Genomic DNA, 19,817 nt, shown 5'->3' with positions numbered 1-19,817 from the left:
TGCGGTTTCCCCTATGTACATATTGTGTTATTAACTTGCACCATGTACATTTTAGTAATGTTATATATACATGAAACCAAATGCAAAGTAATTTTCAGTACTGCCCTTTAACTTTTTCTTATTTCTCTTCATTATCATATTAATCATGAAAAGCTTGACGTTTAACAACTCAAACTGCCTTTGCACAAACGGAGATATGTGTGTTCAGTGTTGTAGAAATCTAGATTCCAGAGTTTTTACTTTTTTCTCACAATCAAATGTTTCAAATCCTCAAACTAATTTTAATATCAGGATAATTAGACTAAGTAAAAAAAAATATTTGCAAAAGATTTAATTTGTGAAAAAAATAACAACTTCACTCTAAACAAGCTCTTGATGGAAGTTGGTCTTTGCTCTAGAAGGAGAAATTTTGAGTGTGAATGACCTCTTTAAAGATCATGCTGCAACATCTTATCAGATTAAAACCTAGACTTTAAGTAGGCCACTCTACAGTCATTTTTTTTTTCTAGCTATTTCAGTTTGACTTCCTCAAACTGTGCTTCGGATCATTGCATTGTTGCTTTATCCAAGTATGCCTGAGCGTAAGGCCATTAACTGATAGGCAAATATTCTCATTTAGCTTCAACATATCGGACTATGACAAATCCTGTCTGTTTTATAAATATGTGTCGATAAGATGGGTCTTAGTGGGGTTTTTTTTTCAACAGTGATTTTGGTCTTGACGTTATTTAATTGATGTCATTTGTAGCAAGTCTCAATTTATTGCTTAATTGGGACAAGACTGCGGCACTTTAGTTAGTGTTCAAGATTCCTATCAGCTTTCTGGAGTAGATTGAAAGCTGATTTTGGTAATGCTTTTTCACACCATTATTCCATAAGGCTTTTTACAGAAGCACCTGGTTTTCTCATTTTGTCGTCACAGCCCTAATCTAATGGAGCTCACTGAATGGGTTAATGACAGTTGTATTACTGGATCTGCCTCGGCGTTTGAAGTTTCTCCTTTCCTCTGTTCCGTTTATTAAATCATGAAAACAGATAAGTTTGTAGTTCGGAGAAATCAGCAAGTGTCTGGAAACCACAATGTCTTTCTGCTGCAGAAAGCATTTGTCTTATCTGTCAAGACACAAATTAATAACTCACTGAAGAGAGTTTGACTAAAGATTAGGTACAAGTAACGTGAGCTGCTCTGTTCTACATGATGCAGCTCGCAGTGGGAAAACAGATAGGTGTATTCACTTGTCTACCATGAACAATCTCATGTCTTCACATCAGACGGGCTGCCCATAGCTCAGTCTGCACACAAGCATGCCATTGTCATCACTGGTCGGCCTTGTGACTCGGTGTGACCCACTGGGTTGTAGAAAAGGGTACACAGCCACTGAGATCAGGAGCGTTAAACGGAGCATTATCATGAAAAGCATCTAGCATACAGAGAACCCCTCTGCCCCCCCAACCAGTCCCCACCCTGTAAACAGCTCACTGTTTTTAGGAGGGAGTAGAGGGAATAAAACACAGCCTGTCATTGTTTGGCACAGGGAACGAGTTGGTGTCCTTGTATGTGTACAGTAATATGGCAATCTTGCTCTAAAGGCCCCACACAGGGCACCATGTAAGAAAAGCACTCAGAAAATATTCAGTAAACTATCTGTCCAACAATGTGAGCAGCGCATAATATCGGGTCAAGAAGAAGGGGATGGTAGAACATTTTAGCAATATTGTTGGGATAAATAAATTGATTGGAGCTCCGATCTCATATCCATAATTGTTCCATCACATCCCTATTGTCTCTATTGGACTGGCAACTCCTGGAGTACAAGAAACGGATTTGAAAGGACTTGACCTTTGTGAGACGGTGCATTATTGTGCTGAAAGCGGCCATTAGAAGATGGGGAGACTGTGGTTGTAAAGGGACGGACACGATCAACAAAATTACTCGGATAGAATGTGACGTTTAAATGATTCTTGATTGTTTCTAAAGGACCGAAATTTTGGCAAGAAAATCTCAATCACATCATCACACCACCACCAGCCAAAACTGGTGGTGGTTTTGGCTGGTGGTCCAGAAAAAAAGTGGTACAGGTAGGTAAAGTGTTGCTTTACCTACCTGTACCACTTTTTTTCTGGATACACCTTTCAGGAAATGTGCAACACTCTTAACTGTGCAATATTTCCAACAACCTGTTGCAGTTGCTGAGTATTTGCTCTTAAATGTGTGTTCATATTCTAATAGGCCTGGACTGCAGGTTTCATGCACAAACGGCAAATAATGAAACAATGAATTTATATCCACTATCTCTGTTTAGCTTCTCCTTCTGAAGGAGTGTTGCTGCAATTTGGGAACACAGATCAACAGCAAAAGCAATAAACCAGCTACATCAACCAATCCTGACCCTCTACTCTGACAGAAAGGAAAGAAGAGTTCTACTGGAGACTATAAATGGATATCTAAAGACATAATTTATGACAGTTTTATCCTGGTTAAGCTCTGAAACTGACTCTAGACCAGTTTTAAGTCAGAAGAAGTTTGTAATAAATTGCAGACCTTTTTAAAATAAAACATGCAAGTGATGTCTTGTAGGATCAGTGACCATACTTCAGCATATTTGTACCATTCAAGCCCAAAATCGGTGAATGATCAGCATTGTGTCCAATAAAATATGTCTCAGAGCAAAAATACTGTAAAATATTTCAACTTTACCTATTAAAATTTCTTAAAAAGGTACTGATGAGACTGTTACTACCTCCCTTCTTCTCCATGGAGGCCCTGGAAGGACTTCTACATTTTCTTTGCTTAAAAATTGCCACTAAGGTTGGCAGATTTAATCAATGTGATAATAAAATAAAACTGTGATAATCGCCATGGGTGGCTGAGTTTAAATGTTGTGTTTGCAAACATAAATGCAGAACTGTTGTCTCTCTTGACGTAGAGTTAACAGAAATTATGAGTCATCTCACAGTTTATATGAGTACAAACTGAAAAATGATTGAATTAAAGTGCTTCCAATAATAACAGTAAAACATTTTTTTTTACATTTTCCCTCTAGACAGGTCTACATTGAGTTCAGGGTTTATCCAATAAGATCTCCCTTCCTTCTGGGGCCATTTTGTTGTTTTTTGCTCACATGTTTCAAATTTGGGGAAAAATGGTTCCTGCTGTGAAAATACAGGGAGGACAATGAAAACTTTCTGATAAGATTTCTGCATTGGAAATGTCAAAAACTGGGTTTGTCAAATGGAGAAAAGTTTCTTAAATCTCGTAGAGTTTTAAAATCATCAATTTGAGCTTTGAAAGGAGGCTAACATTTAGCTACTAGAGGTATTTGTACAGTGCTTACAATATGTTTGTGTCTTACCTGTTGCTCTGTTTTAGTGTACTTTATCTATTTGATACTAAATAACTTGGGACTTTCTCATTGATCATGTTAGCTACTGGTTTTGGCTAGCTGGATGACCAGTCCTTAAAATATCAGGGTAAAAAAAAAAGGCCCTAACTGAAACCATCATAGTGGATCTTTAAGACTTGCAGCGGTGTGGATAGTTAAAGTTAAATATCTCATTTTATCTGGAATACTTATTTTTTAAAATCAAACCGCCTCACATATTTCCATTGGTAGCTTACAAGCAATAATGCTGGCCGATATCTTGATTTTATCATGTGGCTAGATTGATTCTCTATTTGGCTGGACTTGACGCTTATTTTTGCTGCAAATGGAGAAGGTCCAGAGTCAGCTGTCATTGGAACAAATGCAAAATATAAGCCGCTGAATGGAGCCGAAGATCGCTCTTGCTGCGACCTATATCTCCTAAAATTGTGACGCAAAGTAGAGAGAACACAAAGCTCTGACTCATCACTCAGACTCAGGCCTTCTGGCTTGGACAGCTTGCTCTGCTGAACTCAAATACGAACAGCAGCGGGTTGGTTGGGGGGATTTTTCAGCATCAATGTGATCCGTTTAAGTTTACAGGCAGTTTCACGTGATGCAGCTCTGTGTGTAAGACCTCTGTTAATTGGCACTGAGGTGAGATTGATCTATTGGTCTGATACTCACAGCATGAAATTGACAGTCTGCACTTTGTCTCACATTCCAGTGCGTCACAGCTTTAGAAGATCCAGTCTACAAATTGCATCACGCCCTGCTGACCGCCTACCTTATAACTTACAACTTCCTTCTCTTTCATTGCAAAACTTAGTGAACCCATCCATGCTCATGATTTGTGTTATCTTGTCCATTTCTGCCTTGCATGTACTCTGACTCACATGACTCTGCTTATCACAGGAAGGGGTCAGTTGTCAATTCTAGACTCTCCGTGTTTGCTTGTGACTTTTCGAGGCAAACTGATATCAAGTAAGCTTGATGAAACAGATTATAAGGCTTGGTGCAAATACTCTGGTTTAAGCCTGCAAAAGGTGTGTGACACATCAAGATTTTGTTTGCTAAGAATTTCCATCTTAACAGACGGTCTTAAAAACACAAAACTGGTTGCATCTCCACTACTCTCTCTGGTAGAAAATGGATCTAAAAATTCCCCTCAGCATTGCTCTTGGGCTCTAGACATTAGTGGAATGCAGCTGGAATGAATGCCAGCAAACAAACTGATTGAATAACAAACAAAAAAAAGTAAAGTTAAGGTTTATATAACTGCCTGAGTCACGTCAAATAAATTCTTTCCTGGTTTTGCCTGAAAGAAAGATTATTTATTTCATCAGGTCAGTTTCAGTAATTCCACAATTTATGGTTATTTGGACGTGGTTTAGATGAAAATGATAATTATTTCAGCAGTAAATGTAAGCATGTCCTTTTATAACAAAAACATGCAAGATGAAGAAAAATGTAGAATATTTTAATATCTCTGAGTAATTTTCTAAGTGTCCACATAGCCTCTTTTTTTAAGTATTTAAAATACATTTAAACAGTTAGAAAATGTGTTCACTAAAATTATTTTATTTTCATCTGACATGCCATAAGTAATTTACAGTAATTCTCACCACCAATACAATTATTATATAAGAAAAACTGGTAAATCTGGCAGTGAGTTGAGCAGTGAACATTTTTTAAGGATTGTTTTTGAAACTCTAAAAAGTTAGTGCTCTGGAACAGTAACTTTTATGAGCGCATATTCATACATAACCTGGTGAAAAGATTTCTGTGTTCACACCTCTCTGGTGATAATTAAACACCATGACTTCTAAATGCAGCGACACTCAAAATTACACCATAAATTTACATAAAAACTTGTCTTACCCAAAGTCATCAGGGTCACAGTTGTTGGTCTATGGTAATTTATATAAACTATAAATTACCATAGACAATTAGAATGCAAATGAAATGCATTTCATTTGCATTTCATTGCAAATGAAGCATTTTTGAATATATACTTAGTTGTTTATATATGTTTACAATGGGAAACTGATACTGAAGAGTTTGCCAATTTTAGCTTGGCAAACTGATGTTGCCATATCAGCTTGAAAATATCGTATTGATATGTTATTTTCATATTCCAAATTTTTGTTTTGTATCCCATGATCTTCTTTTTCTTGAGGTATCATCATTACATGGAGGCTCATTTCTTTTAGCCACTCTTCAAAATAAAAGTTGCATGAAAACATTCTATAGATCTTTAAAAAATCAGTAAATGTGGACACAAAAACAGAAACTTACCCAATGCAGCTACAGTCAGAGCAATATTTATTGCTTTTAAGTTTAATTTTTAAACATGGAAAGAGTGGCGTCTTGGAGTCATTACGTCTCCATAACAACCATTAAATCTTATATATCTAAGAAAAAAGAGCCTTAACCTGTTGATCAAGTAAAACTGGGCATTGATCAACGTTGAGGCAGTTCTGTGACCATTAAAGGAGATTTCAGCTTGGGATTGTATCTGTATTGATCTCCAAGGAGTTTTTCTTTCTCTTTTTTTTTTTTTACTAATACATTGCTTATTTACTGACAGCATATAAATTAACAACTTTGCTGTAGCAAAGCTTCTTGTCTCACTTGGAGGTCTTCTCTACTCTCTTCCAGGGTAAATTTCTGTCTCTGGAGTTTCACAACTCCTTCTCTTGATTGCTGATTTCCAAACACTTTGAGATTTATTCATGCAACACTATAAATGACAACCAGAAATATAAAATATGATACTGGCAAAAAGCTCGATTACAGTTTCACTCTATCACAGTTTCCTCTTATCACAAACAGCAGATCTGGTGATTAGCTACCGTTTCACTCCTGGGGTTTCTGATACCGTTGTGCCAGGGAAGATGAAGTGTTTCAGCATCCTGCTTTTAGTTGTTTTGTTGATCATAAGACAGGTCAGCTTTTTCTTGTGTATGCGGATATTGTATACCTAATTTGCTAGAGGGACTCGACATGCTTGAATGCGTCTTTAAATAATGGCAAAATCTATCAATACGACAGACCTGAAATAGTCTCTCCCATCATTTATTATGTTTTTGACACTCTCCAAGGCCAACTAAGCAGGAACAATAAGTGATGGTGACAAACTGGCTGAAACCCTTAGGGGCTCACTTCTCTGCTTTTATCAAAGACTCGCATTTCCTCATCACCAAGCTGTTCTGAAGAGATTAAAATGGCCGCACACGTGCCTTTGAGTGTAATTTTTATGTGAACAGTGAACATGATGGTGGTCCTTTTTTCTCCCCACACAGGTGCCAGACTCCTTGCTGCTTCTTCTAACATCCTGTCTGCTTATCTGCGATGAACAGGCTTCTCCCCCCCCCCTTCGGGTTTTTGCGATATAGAGAACATCAGACATAAAATAATGACCATTCAGTGATATTGTCATGCAGGGTGTGAGGTTGGTTGGAAAATCTTTGGACAGGTGGGAGCTGCCAGAAAGTTCCTCCGGCAGAAAAACAACAAGGAAAGTATTAGTCACTTTTCCTGTCATAGAGCTATGGTCGATCAGTGTAAATGGATACTGGTTAAGTGTTTCATAAGTGGGAGATGTGATTACATTCTGGTCAATCACATGAGACAGCAGTTGTTGTTGACAGGCAGCAGAGCCCATTATTCTTCCTTCTGCTCCTCTTCTGAATCGTACTGAAATGCAAACTGGTTGGTTAAAAGGGGGAAACACACTCACACACACCTGCACCTCTGTTACAATTGACTAATTCTCGCTTTCCCCTCCCCCCGAAAAAAATTTAAAATGGTTTATTTTATCTTTATCTGTGAAGATAAAATAACTATTTTCTGTTTTCCCAAAAACTCTGAGCAAACTACAGTCAAAGCGATCATTAACAAGTTTAAAACTACTTGAGCTGTGACACAAAAGGCTGAATGAAGACCAGACTTTCTTATGACACCACACACAGTGGGGAGCATTGTAGAGCTGCTTTCTCACAGTTTTTTTCATTCTGCCACTCGTGTAAAAATAGAATCAAAGAGGAAATTCAGGTGTAAAAGCAGTATTGTGTAAAGGTTCACACACACACACACACACACACACACACACACACACACACACACACACACACACACACACACACCCCCACACACACACACACACCCACACACACAAAGTTCTAAGTATTAACAGCAAAATATAAAAAACAATGTTACAAATAACAATCATAATAGTGATCATAATAATTACAACAACATACTGTGCAAGATTGTAACAGAAAGTAGTGTGCAGTTATTAGAAATAAAAATATCCGTCTTGCAATTCAAAGAATGTGCAACTGGGTTAAAGCCCATTTTTCAAAAATTTATGTGCCTGCACATTAAAGAAGATGGACTATTTACAATTCAGTACAACTGTGCAGAAAAACAGATGTGCAATAACAGCAGAAATGTTATCTAAACATAAATAAGTGATTGTGTATTGTATTGCAAATGTCTTGTTTCTGTGCCGCCAAGACACAATGAATGTGTCATGATCTGTGTTTCTGTCCTGAGTCTCTGTTTCTGCGTCTTCCCCATTAATTGCTTCCCAGGTGTGTCTCATTCCTTGATTACCCTCCCTGTGTATTTAGTCCCACCTGCTGTCTTTGTCTCTTGTCGGATCCTTGTCCAATGTCATTTGTCGTTTGTCTGCCTGCCATCACAGTCGTACTGTAAAGTCCTGTGTTGGTTTAGCTCTCAGTTTTTCAGTTGCTACCGGTAATTAGCTGTGCGCTAACTGTCTGCCGTGCCGCCTGTGTTGGACTGTGTTTGAGCTCTCTTATTAAATCATCATCACCATCAACTGGGTCTCAGCGCTCACTCTCACCACTACAAACTCACCACCTCATGACAGAATGAAGGGTTTTTGTGACTTATCAAGTTCTGTCACATCTAGGAAGTCGTTTACACACAGTGATGTTTAATAACTTACATTAGGTGTTTTCATAAAGTGTCATTTTGTCAGCCTTTAAGCAAGCACTATACATGAATGTTCAATGTTTATGTACACATTCTATAAATACCCCCACATGGTTAGATAGTTGAATTAATTCATAACCTAATCTCAGCCACTAAAACCACTTGGAAAGGTGAAGTAATTGAACTTTCATCAGTGTTGACGTAGCATCTGCATAGGGTTGCATGAGAGAGAAATGTAGTTTGTGGCTTATTCTTGAGCCATTTGCATAGCACTTGTATAACTTAAACAGCGATTATATCTTATATACCATCTCAGTTGCAAGAGTGTGACAGAATTTTCCAAGAATTTTCGAGATCAAATTATGCAATCTACTGCATCGAAGACACAGGCAATCGTACTTGCTACTTAGTGATATATCACAGATATAAATGAGGTAAAAACACATTTCTAAAGCTTGGTGGAAGAGTGCTGCTAAATTAAAAAAAAAAAAAGAATGATTATGCTCTTAATAAACAAAACAAAAAAAATACAATACAATCAATAGTTGTTGCTGTAAGTGTGGAACATTTTGACATATAAAAATCTGATCATTTCAGTTGCTGCATGGTCTCTGCAGACAATGTCTAATGCATTTTACCAGTTCACAATACAGTGTTGTGTTCTAGCCATAACATTTCACCTCTAATGGATTAAAATCACCATTCAATCTAAAGTGATTGAACCCGTTGTTAATAAATCTTCTGGCAACCGAACAACAGCAGCATGAAAGAAGAGGACATTACACAACACAGCACGCTGCTTGTACTAAGCTCTAAAGGAAGGTGTGATTGTAATTATATGCAGCATGGTAAATTAATAACAGCGAGTAAGCACCAGAGAGAGTGATGGAGAGAAAAGCTGATAGGATGTGTGGAGCTGGAGGTGTGAAGATAAAAAGTTACCAGCCTCCACCTCATGTGCCTCTCACATTTCCACTACTCCGGTAATGGATTGAGATGCCTCGTTGCGCGATGTCGTCCATTCCTCTGTCTTCACCCTTCCTGGCATGCACCATCTTACACAACGACTGTCTCTTCTTTTCAGCTAGCAGGACATACGGGAACAAAAAAAAGGATGGCTCGATTTGTTAACACATTGTGAAACTGTTGGGTGCATAATTTGATATTCATTAACGCAAACTGTCAAATATTTCTCTTTAAAATGCAATAAAAACAATCAGTGAGAGAAGGGTCATACCTTAGAGAAACACTATCTTTTACTGGCACTTCTGGCACAAAGTGGCACAGGAATGGGTTAACAATGACTCTAAATTAACAGGATTTATGTTTATGCTACGGTATGCATACACTCTGTCTACACTGATGAATAATCACTCACACCAACATATTAAACACTTAGTTTATCTAGGAGGGCAGATTGACTTATTCTCTGTTCTGATTAATTTAGCTTATAATTACTTTAATACATGCATGAACTCTATATAAAGAATTATATTTTCAGCCCAAGATCATCAGTGGATCAAAAAGAACTGAAAAGAAAAAAAAAAGTCATAATGTGACATCCTGACACAAACAATTCTGCAACATTTAATTTGACTCCTTTCATTTGAATGGAAATGTACAATCTAAAAACAGAAATGTATCATAAATGACATTTAAACAGCTAAGACATTACAGGCCTTAATGTTTCATTTCTTTAAGTTTAGACACATAAAATATGTCTTTAAATATGCCAGCTAACATGGCAAGGTAAGAATCAATGAGAAAGCAGAAGAACCTCAAAATAGATAAGATTTTAAGTATTGTATGTTATCTGTCAAAATATTCTTCAAATGCATTATGTCTATCAGTTCAATATAAACTTTGTGCTGCATAGGTTTTTAGACCATCCAGCAACGGTACATAGGAACTTAACATACTTCTCCATTGCGGTATTAAGTAATAACAAGAAACAAATGCTTTTAGCAAATGCTTTTTAAAAATATATATCTGCATCTGTAGATTGTGCCAACTGAGATTGAGTAATACTTTACTTAGATTGGTGACAAATCACGACTATTCTTGGTAGTTCTGGGAAGACTGTCTTTGCATGCAAAATGTAGATTAAATGCTCTTTGTTAATTTGATAATTACATTGGTGTAATGTAATTACCAGTATGTAGATGTGTGTAGAACTAGAAGTATTAGGTTAGATGGCTGAACCCTTGGCTATTAATTAAACAATTTGGCTCCGTAGCCAGATTAATTATGCGGGGTAACCGCTCCCGCTGAATTAAAAAGCATTACCGATGTAATGCTGATGTTTCATAACCATCATAATATATTTTTAATTAATCTGTTGACGGTGCATTTAATGCACTCTGTTTTATAAAAAAAAAAAGAAAAAAAAAAAGAAAAGTTCTTTGGCCTCACATGAACATATCAAGCATTGATGCAGTTTTTATTTGGCGTGACTCTGAATACAAATCAAGATTAGACAACCGCTGAGAAGCCATTTGATTTAATCTCTGGATTGTCACTTACTCTGTCACAGCTTCACTGTTCAGTGGTAAAATCATTAAGCAATGCAATATACTAGGTTACTGTTTTCCATATAAGCGTTTTGTTTTAATTAGATCTGAAGTCAGAGCTCAGATCTGGGAATAATGCCCCACCCCAATTAACTAAATACTTTTAAAATAACAGTGGGCTGCATAATGGAAAGTTAATACTGGTGTCAAATGTTGCCCAACAGTAATTTCACATACAAACCAACAAATCATCAAATGAATGCAGAGATTAATGCAAACAATAGAGCTTGAATAGATGAGGGCATCATTATTTATGCTTATGTACAAGTTTGGTTGTAGGAAGTAAGAGAAGTGGGAGTTTTATTTTGCCTGACCAACAGGATGGCTCCAGACTCTTTTATCTTTCTGCAAAAATTCTGACCCTACCTCACAAATGTTGCATCTGAAATCAAGAATTGTAAGACCAAGAAACTTTTAACCAATGTGAAAACTCCAACTTTAGGGAGGCTGTGACTTCCTTCTTAGTGGACAGTAGTTCTGTGGTCTTCTGCTGCTGAAAGCCATTTGCTTTAGGGATGAACATGCTGTGTCTTTAGAAACGGTATTCTGGTTGTAAAGAGGAAGCTACCTCCTTCTGTCATTTCAAACTAGTCTTCCATCAACTCTAACATCAAGGAAGCAATAAATCTGGTTCACTGCATATTTTCTCTTTCTCTGAACATTCACTGTAAACCAAGGAGATGGTTCTCCTTGAAACTGCCAGCAGATTAGCAGTTTTTGTAAACTTCACTTAAATGCTCTGTCCTTCCCATTCTGATGCTCAGTGTGAACCGACACTCCTTCACCTAGACTAAATACCTAAATGTAGTGAGTTGATACCTGAGGTTAAGCATCAAAACAGAGCAGAACCACAAGTGCAGCAGGTTTTAGAGACATGGAATGATGTATGTTTGGAGCTTCAATGTGTTTCCAAAGCTCTCTGAATCAATGATGAGCTTTAACTAGTTTGGCTGGAAATGGCATTTTGAAAGGGTGGTCGAGAGTCCGAAGCTACAAAACAATGTTTCCTGCTTTGTTTGTGTAGTGATGTTTGGTTATAGTTTGGTATAGTCCATTTGGTCGCTCAGGTTTTTTTTTTTTTATAAGCAGACCCTTATCACTTTTTTTTTAAAGGGAATTAGGAAATTGAGCTTCACTGCTGGTAAAACAACATCAACAACTAAAAACACATTTAGGCTGCTGAATAATATCACATTTGTTCCTCGGCCAGGAAAAATATCAGTGTGTTTATTACCGAATAGCTTGGAATTTGCAGCAGAGAGAATTCCGTTTTATTGAAATTAAATTCATGCAAATATTTTTATTCATCTTGGCATTACAGGGCAGAATAACAAACAGATGTCCGGGCAAGCAGAGAGAAGCTTAAAGCTGTACGAAAGCAAGAACGATACCTGCCAACTTTGGCTTGTTATTTTCCACGGTGATTGTGAAAATGTATTGAGAGAGACATCATCTTATAACCTTGCAAGGAAATATGCTTCTTTTATCTAAACTGCATCACTTACATGCCATCTGCCTTGTATGTTTGATCTTGATCGAACATACGAGGCTTCATGCGATTGCATGTTGGTGCTGAAGGAGTCGACATGGTTAACTAATCTCTTCTCTGGTTTAGATCTGTGAAAGCAGAACTGCAGCTGAAGAATTCACAAGAGGCGCTGCTCAGATAATAGCATTAGAGGAATGAGCGCAAGTCAGTAAGCACCTGACTAGTAAGCACCTCTTTTGTAATCTCATCACAAACATTCAATTAGAGGAAAAGCTTTTTATTTTATGGCGCTTATTTGGATATTTTAATTAAATCATCCTTGAAATTCTTTCAGAATTTCAGAACTACAACAGAAATTAACAGGCACTTGGTCAACAAGATGGTTTCATTATCTGCTACTTATAAAAGGTTAGCTTTTTGGGTGACTGCTGCATTTTTGGCATGTTTGTCTTTCCTACTTTTTCTGAAGACTGAGTAGATAAGTCTTACTAAAATTAATATAACCCTTGTAAAATGATCTAACAAAAAATAACTACACTTGTTTCTTTTGTGCCATAGGCCTAATGCTTACTCTTACAAGATAAATCTGACTGACAGCAATATTATTGCTAATTTAAATAAATATTATGTTACTTATTGATGAAAAAAATATTTTTAAATTAAAACTACCAGATAAATAAAAGGAAAGCAAGACTTGGCATTAAAATTTTTAGACCCCTCTAGCACTTGTTTGTATTTAATACTTGATGGCTGCAAAACTGTTTCTAAGTAGCTGCGTGCAACAACAACCCCTAAAGGTTGGCGTGCATTTCCAGCCCTGCAACCACTGTTCCTCTGTGGCGAGTTCTCACCCACCAGTAAACAGAGCGTCTGGCCACAGAATAAGTTTCAGACATCAGATTGCAACTCACTTATTTCTAAAAGGAACTGTCTGACACGCCATTTTTGAGGAAAATGTCTCGATATGTAGGTCAAGTTGCTGATTAATATTTAAGGTACAATGTCTTACAGCAGTGTAAAACTTTTTTTTGTTATCGACAATACAGGATGGATAACAAAAAGCAATATTAAACTTAATATCCAGTATATAAATCCTGTAGTAAGAATACTTGGTTTTTATTCAGTATGGTTAAATATGCAGAAAAGTATTTCCAGATTAATTAACCCATATTGTGTACATTTGCAGAACGTTTTATTATACAAACTGATTGTGTTGTCAATGTTATACATAAAATAATGTCTTAGCTCATGCACAGTGACTCTCTAAGTATAATTTGGATTGATTATTTTATGAGAGACATCAATGTAGAGGTTTTGTTTTTCCATGATAAAAAAATTAAATTGAGGCCATTGATGTTAATTATTGTAAAAAGAGCTTAAGAGACATGTTGAATGTTAAGGCCATAATCTGTGCAAAACCAGCAATAATATGTGACTTCAATAAAGGAAGATGACTAAATAAAAGTGGGATTATAGCTTCATGCTGAATGTTTTTGTTGTAAGATGACAACATCACAAGTCAGTAGTGTGAAGCACAAGCTCTAACCACAGATGTGTTTCCACTGGAGGAACTTTGCATGGTACTGGCATAGTTTTTTCCAATACAGGAAGTGGGGCCCGATGTACTCATGTTATGGAGCTTTCTGAATAAACAGCAAACTGTATGACAAGTTTTCTGATCAGTAACTTTCCTACTGGTTAATATCTCTCAATTTAAGCTCCTCAGATTTTCTGTTAGCATTAAATCTTGGAACAAAATAATCTAACCTTAAGGACTGAACAAATTAAACAAAGCATAAATATTCATTTTCTGGGTTTCTATAGAAGTGCGGTGAGAAAAGGATTTTAAACAGAGTTCAAGAGCATTAATGGTCCGATATAACAATGAATATAATCACATCATAGGATTTGTTTTATGGTTTTCCACATTTTTACTTTGTAAGAAATGAGGCGACTGCTAATTGTTGCTGTTGCTATTTGTGTCAGTAGACATAATTTGCTTCAGCAACTTGGTTTTTATCTTGTGTTTTGAGTTATTTTTCAGATGTGGTCATGTTAGCGTGATCTGCATGATCGGTGGAGCTAAAAGCCTTGCTAATGTCATGTTGAGAAGATGATGAGCTAAAATTATGCTGCTGGAGATCGGCCTCCATTCTTCCTCCAGCCTTTCCCAACCAGACACAACTAATCTATGGTTTGTTTAGTACTAGTGTTTTTTTTTGTTTTTTTTTAGATCAGCAGGGAGGTTTTTTCATTATGTTTATTCTATTTTCAATAGGTCAGTTTCGTTAATATTTACCATCTCCGTGAAGTTACAGTTGGCTTTAAGTACATGACCAGATACAATGCTGAGAGTTGAAAGAATTTGGCAAGCTAGTAACAAGGTAAACAAACAAACCAGACCAAGAGTGCAAACATCTGACTGAGTTTTTACTTAGTATTTGACGCTGGAAAGAGAGGAGTGCTTCTGTGTTTTTCTCCTACATGAAGCGAGGACAAAACCTTTTTCAAAAGCTTCCCTTGTGCAGGTAAAAGATCCAAAAAGCAGCTACTTTTAATGCTCTGTGATCTTTGGGAGTTAAAGGGTTGTTGCTATACTTTTACTACTCTTGTGTGATTTTGTGTGTTGGAAAGACAAAGATAACAATTTGGAGTTTTCTAATAGCAGTGTCACTTGTCGAGAATATGGTTTTAATGGTAATCTCAACTTAAAAATGTGCAAAATACTGTTTGTAATGTAGAAACAATTTTATCCTTTACGACAGAGTGTTCTACAGGGAGTTTAAACAGACGGAGTTTGGAGCAATAAAAGTATAAAACTGGACACAAATATGTTTTTAGGTGCTTGAATGGCATGACAGACAAGTTGAATTTTTTTTTTATGATTTTTGCTTCTGTTTATTGATTTTCATATTAAAAACATTAAAGTAAAGTCATATTCTACGTCCATGACAAGTCACATTCATATAAAGTTTTACTTTGCAAATCGGTGACTTGAAGCTATGTCATATTCAACTTATAAAACACAACTGTTTGATACTTTGAGACTTTTATTGTACTAAAAACCCAACAATTTGCATCGACTCCTATTCAGCTGTCGGCTCTTCCGCCAGCAGAAGTGTGTCTCCGTATGAGAAGGAAGTGACATCACATTGAGTCCATCCAGCCTTGTTTTTAAGCCTGAAGAGAAAGGAGGAAAATGAAGCAGATATGCCTTAACACAAGCATAAAATTGCAATGCATAGAAAATTCCTGGCATGTGATTATGTGACATTTCTGTTTCAGCAGATTGTCAAAACATTCTATGTTTTAGTTTTAGTTTCACAAATGTAATTTTGAAATCAGGGCATTGTAAAGTACAATACACTTTCAGGATGAAACTCAGATTTCCTGAAGTGTTTGACTATTCCTTCTACGCTGAATTTACTAATTAGAAAACTGCTTGAAACTGAAAGTATAAAATCTTTTTCTCCATGTTATGTGTTGACAGGCTTCCTGTCCTCTGGGAAAAATCTAACAGAAGAAGAGGAGGAAAAGTTTTCATCACCTGGATCAAACAAAACTGGCTAAATATCGAACGGAGGTGCATGGTTACAACACGGCACAAGAGCCATGTGGGAGGAGAGTGACTGGGATTTCATATTCACGAGCATCAAGTCCAATTATTTTCTCTGCTGACATACAATAACCTTTCCCCAGTCTTTCACCAGTGCTTTTCCTCAGGGGGAGTCCCTGCTATGAACCCCAGCTCTGTTGGCTTCAGCAGGCAGTCAAACCTCAGGGCCAGGGACTGTGTGGGCATCCCACAAGTCTGGGTTCTGCCTACACAGAACTCACAGACTGCCCCTGAAGAAAAAGAATGAAATACTCCTGAGTCACTCCTGCGTGTGGTCCCTTTGCTGTCTCGTGTTATCACTGATTTCTTGTCTGGATTCTTCCCTGAATCCTTTGCACTCTTACAGAAATAGTCTCCAGCTCCTCCACCGCCGCCACCACCGCCTCCTATTGATCCACTTCTTCATCATAATTTGCTTCCCCATCCAGAGGCAGCACGAGTTCCTTTGTGCTAACGACGTGGTGGAGGACCATGGGATGCCGTCAGAGCTCGGAGGAGAAGGAAGCGGCTCGGCGCTCCAGGCGGATCGACCGCCATCTGCGCTCAGAGAGTCAGCGGCAACGCCGTGAGATCAAGCTTCTCCTGCTGGGCACCAGCAACTCCGGAAAGAGCACCATTGTTAAGCAGATGAAAATCATTCACAGTGGTGGCTTCAACCTGGAAGCCTGCAAGGAGTACAAGCCTCTCATCCTCTACAACGCCATCGACTCTCTCACCCGCATAATCCGAGCCCTCACCACCCTTAAGATTGACTTTCACAATCCCGATCGCGCCTACGACGCCGTTCAACTCTTTGCCCTCACGGGGCCGGCTGAGAGCAAAGGGGAGATCACCCCAGAGCTGCTGGGGGTGATGAAACGTCTGTGGGCAGACGCAGGGGTCCAGGAGTGCTTTCAGCGCTCCAACGAGTACCACTTAGAGGACAACACCGCCTACTACCTAAACGACCTGGACCGCATCTCCGCACCCGAGTACATCCCCACTGTGGAGGACATCCTGCGCTCCCGCGACATGACCACAGGCATCGTGGAGAACAAGTTCACCTTCAAGGAGCTCACTTTTAAGATGGTGGATGTGGGTGGACAGCGTTCGGAGAGGAAGAAGTGGATTCACTGTTTTGAGGGCGTGACTGCAATCATATTCTGTGTTGAGCTGAGTGGCTATGATCTAAAACTCTACGAGGACAACCAGACGGTAAGGAACATTTCTGTTTTGGGACACTTACCCAATTGTAGTCAGATGTTTGTCATTCACTCCTCACATGTTTAAAGTTGCTGTCGGTTTTCTCTAACCCACTCATGCTCATAATTACATGTAGAGGTTCAAACCATAACACATTCACCCCAACTAATATTTTGTTAAATGTGTCTTTGCACATTACACGGCAGCTACATGTTTTTGTAGTCGTCAATAAGCTTCTGGGCCTATTAGTTGGATTTTTTCACACCATTTGTGGCAACATTGGTAGAATCAGTCTAAATGGTTTGCTCTGGCACAGACAAGACATTCGAACATTGTCCACATATATTTAGTTTCTGCAAAGAATCTTGATCCTAGCCTGCTTTTTCCATTCAAAAAGCAACTTTAATGTGTTTGTCCTGTTAGAACATTTTTCTCTCTCCAAATTTCAACACCCTTAGCAGTCAAGTTTATAAACTTCATCTACTTTGACCAATGCCCCGGTATCTCCAGTAGTAAAAGAAGCGCAAACTAAAGACCTAAAATAAAAAGGTCCATCTTGACTTCTCCAAGCATAGTTGTCATTGTTACTGTGACTCTTTTCTCTAGAAAGCATTTGTCGCACATTTTCATATAAAACTAAATAATTTATATCACTTGATTTAATGTCCACTTTTTCTAATGTCCTTAAATCACTGAAACACACTAGAAAATTAATTTGCACTTTGAAAAGAGCTAAATGTTCTCAGTGGCAAACAACTAATATGTAGAACAAATCATTTCATATTTCTGAGAAGAAAGCAGAGGACACAGGCGTTTGTCTGTGTCACTTCCTCTCTGTAGATCCCCTTTCACAATACAAGCAGCCCTGCTGTGGTCACGTTGATACATGGGGACACACAGACTTTTTCTGTTCAGTACTATTTTCTGCCTCTTGTAGGATTTTTATATTGCATATTTCAAGCTAATTTGCTTTATTTTCAAAATGACTTTCAGATTTTTCATTGACTCTTAGACAATTGTGTTCAAAATTTGATTATCTTTGCTTTAAGTTTAATTTGTAAGTGCAATAACTTCACATAAAAATCAGCTCATAAATTTCTTTACAATTAAATGAGCATATAAGTTTGCTAAACCTTAACAATGCTTAAACTACGACAGCAAGCAAGCATCACATTAAACATAATGGATCTCTGTATCATGATAACTATTCACTTAAAAATGTACATCCAACTCAGTACATTATGAATATGTAAGTTAAAGCAACAAGAAAAAGCATGACAGTCAAGCTCTTTTGCATACTGCAGTCATGTGAAGAGAAACACTTGGAGCATTGTGTCTCAGTATCAAGAGGCAGCAACACATTTCCCAGAAGAAAATTCCCTGTCCTGTGAAACAGGCTGGTACCCAAAAATACAGTAAATAATGTTAGCTGTGGCTACAGGATTAGGATGAGACAACCAATCTTTATGAGGAATTTGAGATGTAATGCTAAACAAGTTCAGTAAAGGTATGGTATGATAGAAATAAAACAATTTCTAAGCTTCTTTTGACTGATTTCAAACAGGGAAAAAAAAAAAAACCTCACGAAAACAGAAGTAAACAAATAAGCCAACAAACTTTTAATGGATAAGTTTAGCATTAAAAGTACAATTTGTCTACTTGTGACTTAACTTTAAAATTATTCAACATTTAAACATTTTTGCCAATATGAGTCAAAGAAACCATGCAACACATGTATCATGGAGATACATGTTTTCATAACATGCATCTCCATGTTATGAAAAAATATCATATGCAGTGTTTGACCCAGTTTTTAATTGATTTAATTTAATGCTAAATGCAAACCAATCGACAACTTAGGGTGCATTTCACTGATTTCCCTGCCTGTCAAACATAACTCTGACTTCTGATTTCAGAGGTAACTGGAACACACCGTAACGACCATAAGCGAAAAATGTAGCTGAAACCGAAAATAATCAGTCCAGGCAACGTCTTAAATTTGATATTGTCTGATTTGTCTTAGCAAACCCTCGCTGTGACAGTCGATTATTGGAAATTTAAGTTAATTGCCTATTTGCCCATTCGCCTCAGACATTAGCAAGGCATTTCCATCCAAAGATTTACCACTCACTGGGCATTTCCTCTTTGTCTTCGTTAACCTACGAGAGTGCTTTCGTGTGAAACTCCAAGTAAATTGGCAATTTCTGACATACTCAGACCAATTTGTTTGGTACCACAAACTCTGCTGACACTTTGAACTACAAATCATCTTCACCATGTCTAGACTCTAAAAACTTTTAAGTGGTACTGCATTGCTCTTGCCTCAGGCTCTAAAGCAAGGTTTGTAATGCAGATTTTAAAAAAAATGGTTTTACAAATTTATCAAATGCATCACTGTGTTTGACACTAATTTTAGAGTTCAGTAGACACACAGCAGTTTTTACATTTTCCAAAAACAGACCTGCAGAATATACAAAACCATCTCATTCTTTTCTTTAAAAATACACTCCTGTACAATCCATTCATTTGTTCTGGTGTAGTTCAATAAACAACCTAGATACCTTTTTATAACTCTATTGTCTTTATCAAAAGTTATTTTTAGTAGGAATGTGCCAGGGTTGCTTTTCATGATT

At 37.4% G+C, this 19,817-nt stretch overlaps 1 protein-coding gene across 2 annotated transcripts in view; it reads left to right on the top strand.

Annotated features, from left to right (window-relative positions):
* gnaz (guanine nucleotide binding protein (G protein), alpha z polypeptide) overlaps positions 1-19,817 on the top strand; it is a 41,445-nt gene that overhangs the window by 8,264 nt on the left and 13,364 nt on the right. The window contains exons 1-2 of one of the 2 annotated variants that reach the window (XM_016679281.1): positions 12,231-12,323; positions 15,877-17,196. In XM_016679281.1, the coding sequence (XP_016534767.1) occupies positions 16,474-17,196 (723 nt within the window). In that variant the 5' untranslated portion in view covers positions 12,231-12,323; positions 15,877-16,473. Of the gene's footprint in view, positions 1-12,230; positions 12,324-15,876; positions 17,197-19,817 lie in introns of those variants that run through there. The other variant, XM_007567041.2, reaches the window with a different exon arrangement.

This window comes from Poecilia formosa, unplaced genomic scaffold (assembly GCF_000485575.1).
Source record: "Poecilia formosa unplaced genomic scaffold, Poecilia_formosa-5.1.2 Scaffold6, whole genome shotgun sequence".
NCBI lineage: Eukaryota > Metazoa > Chordata > Actinopteri > Cyprinodontiformes > Poeciliidae > Poecilia > Poecilia formosa.
The sequence above is the reverse complement of the archived record's forward strand: the minus strand, read 5'-3'. Positions and strand labels throughout refer to the sequence as shown.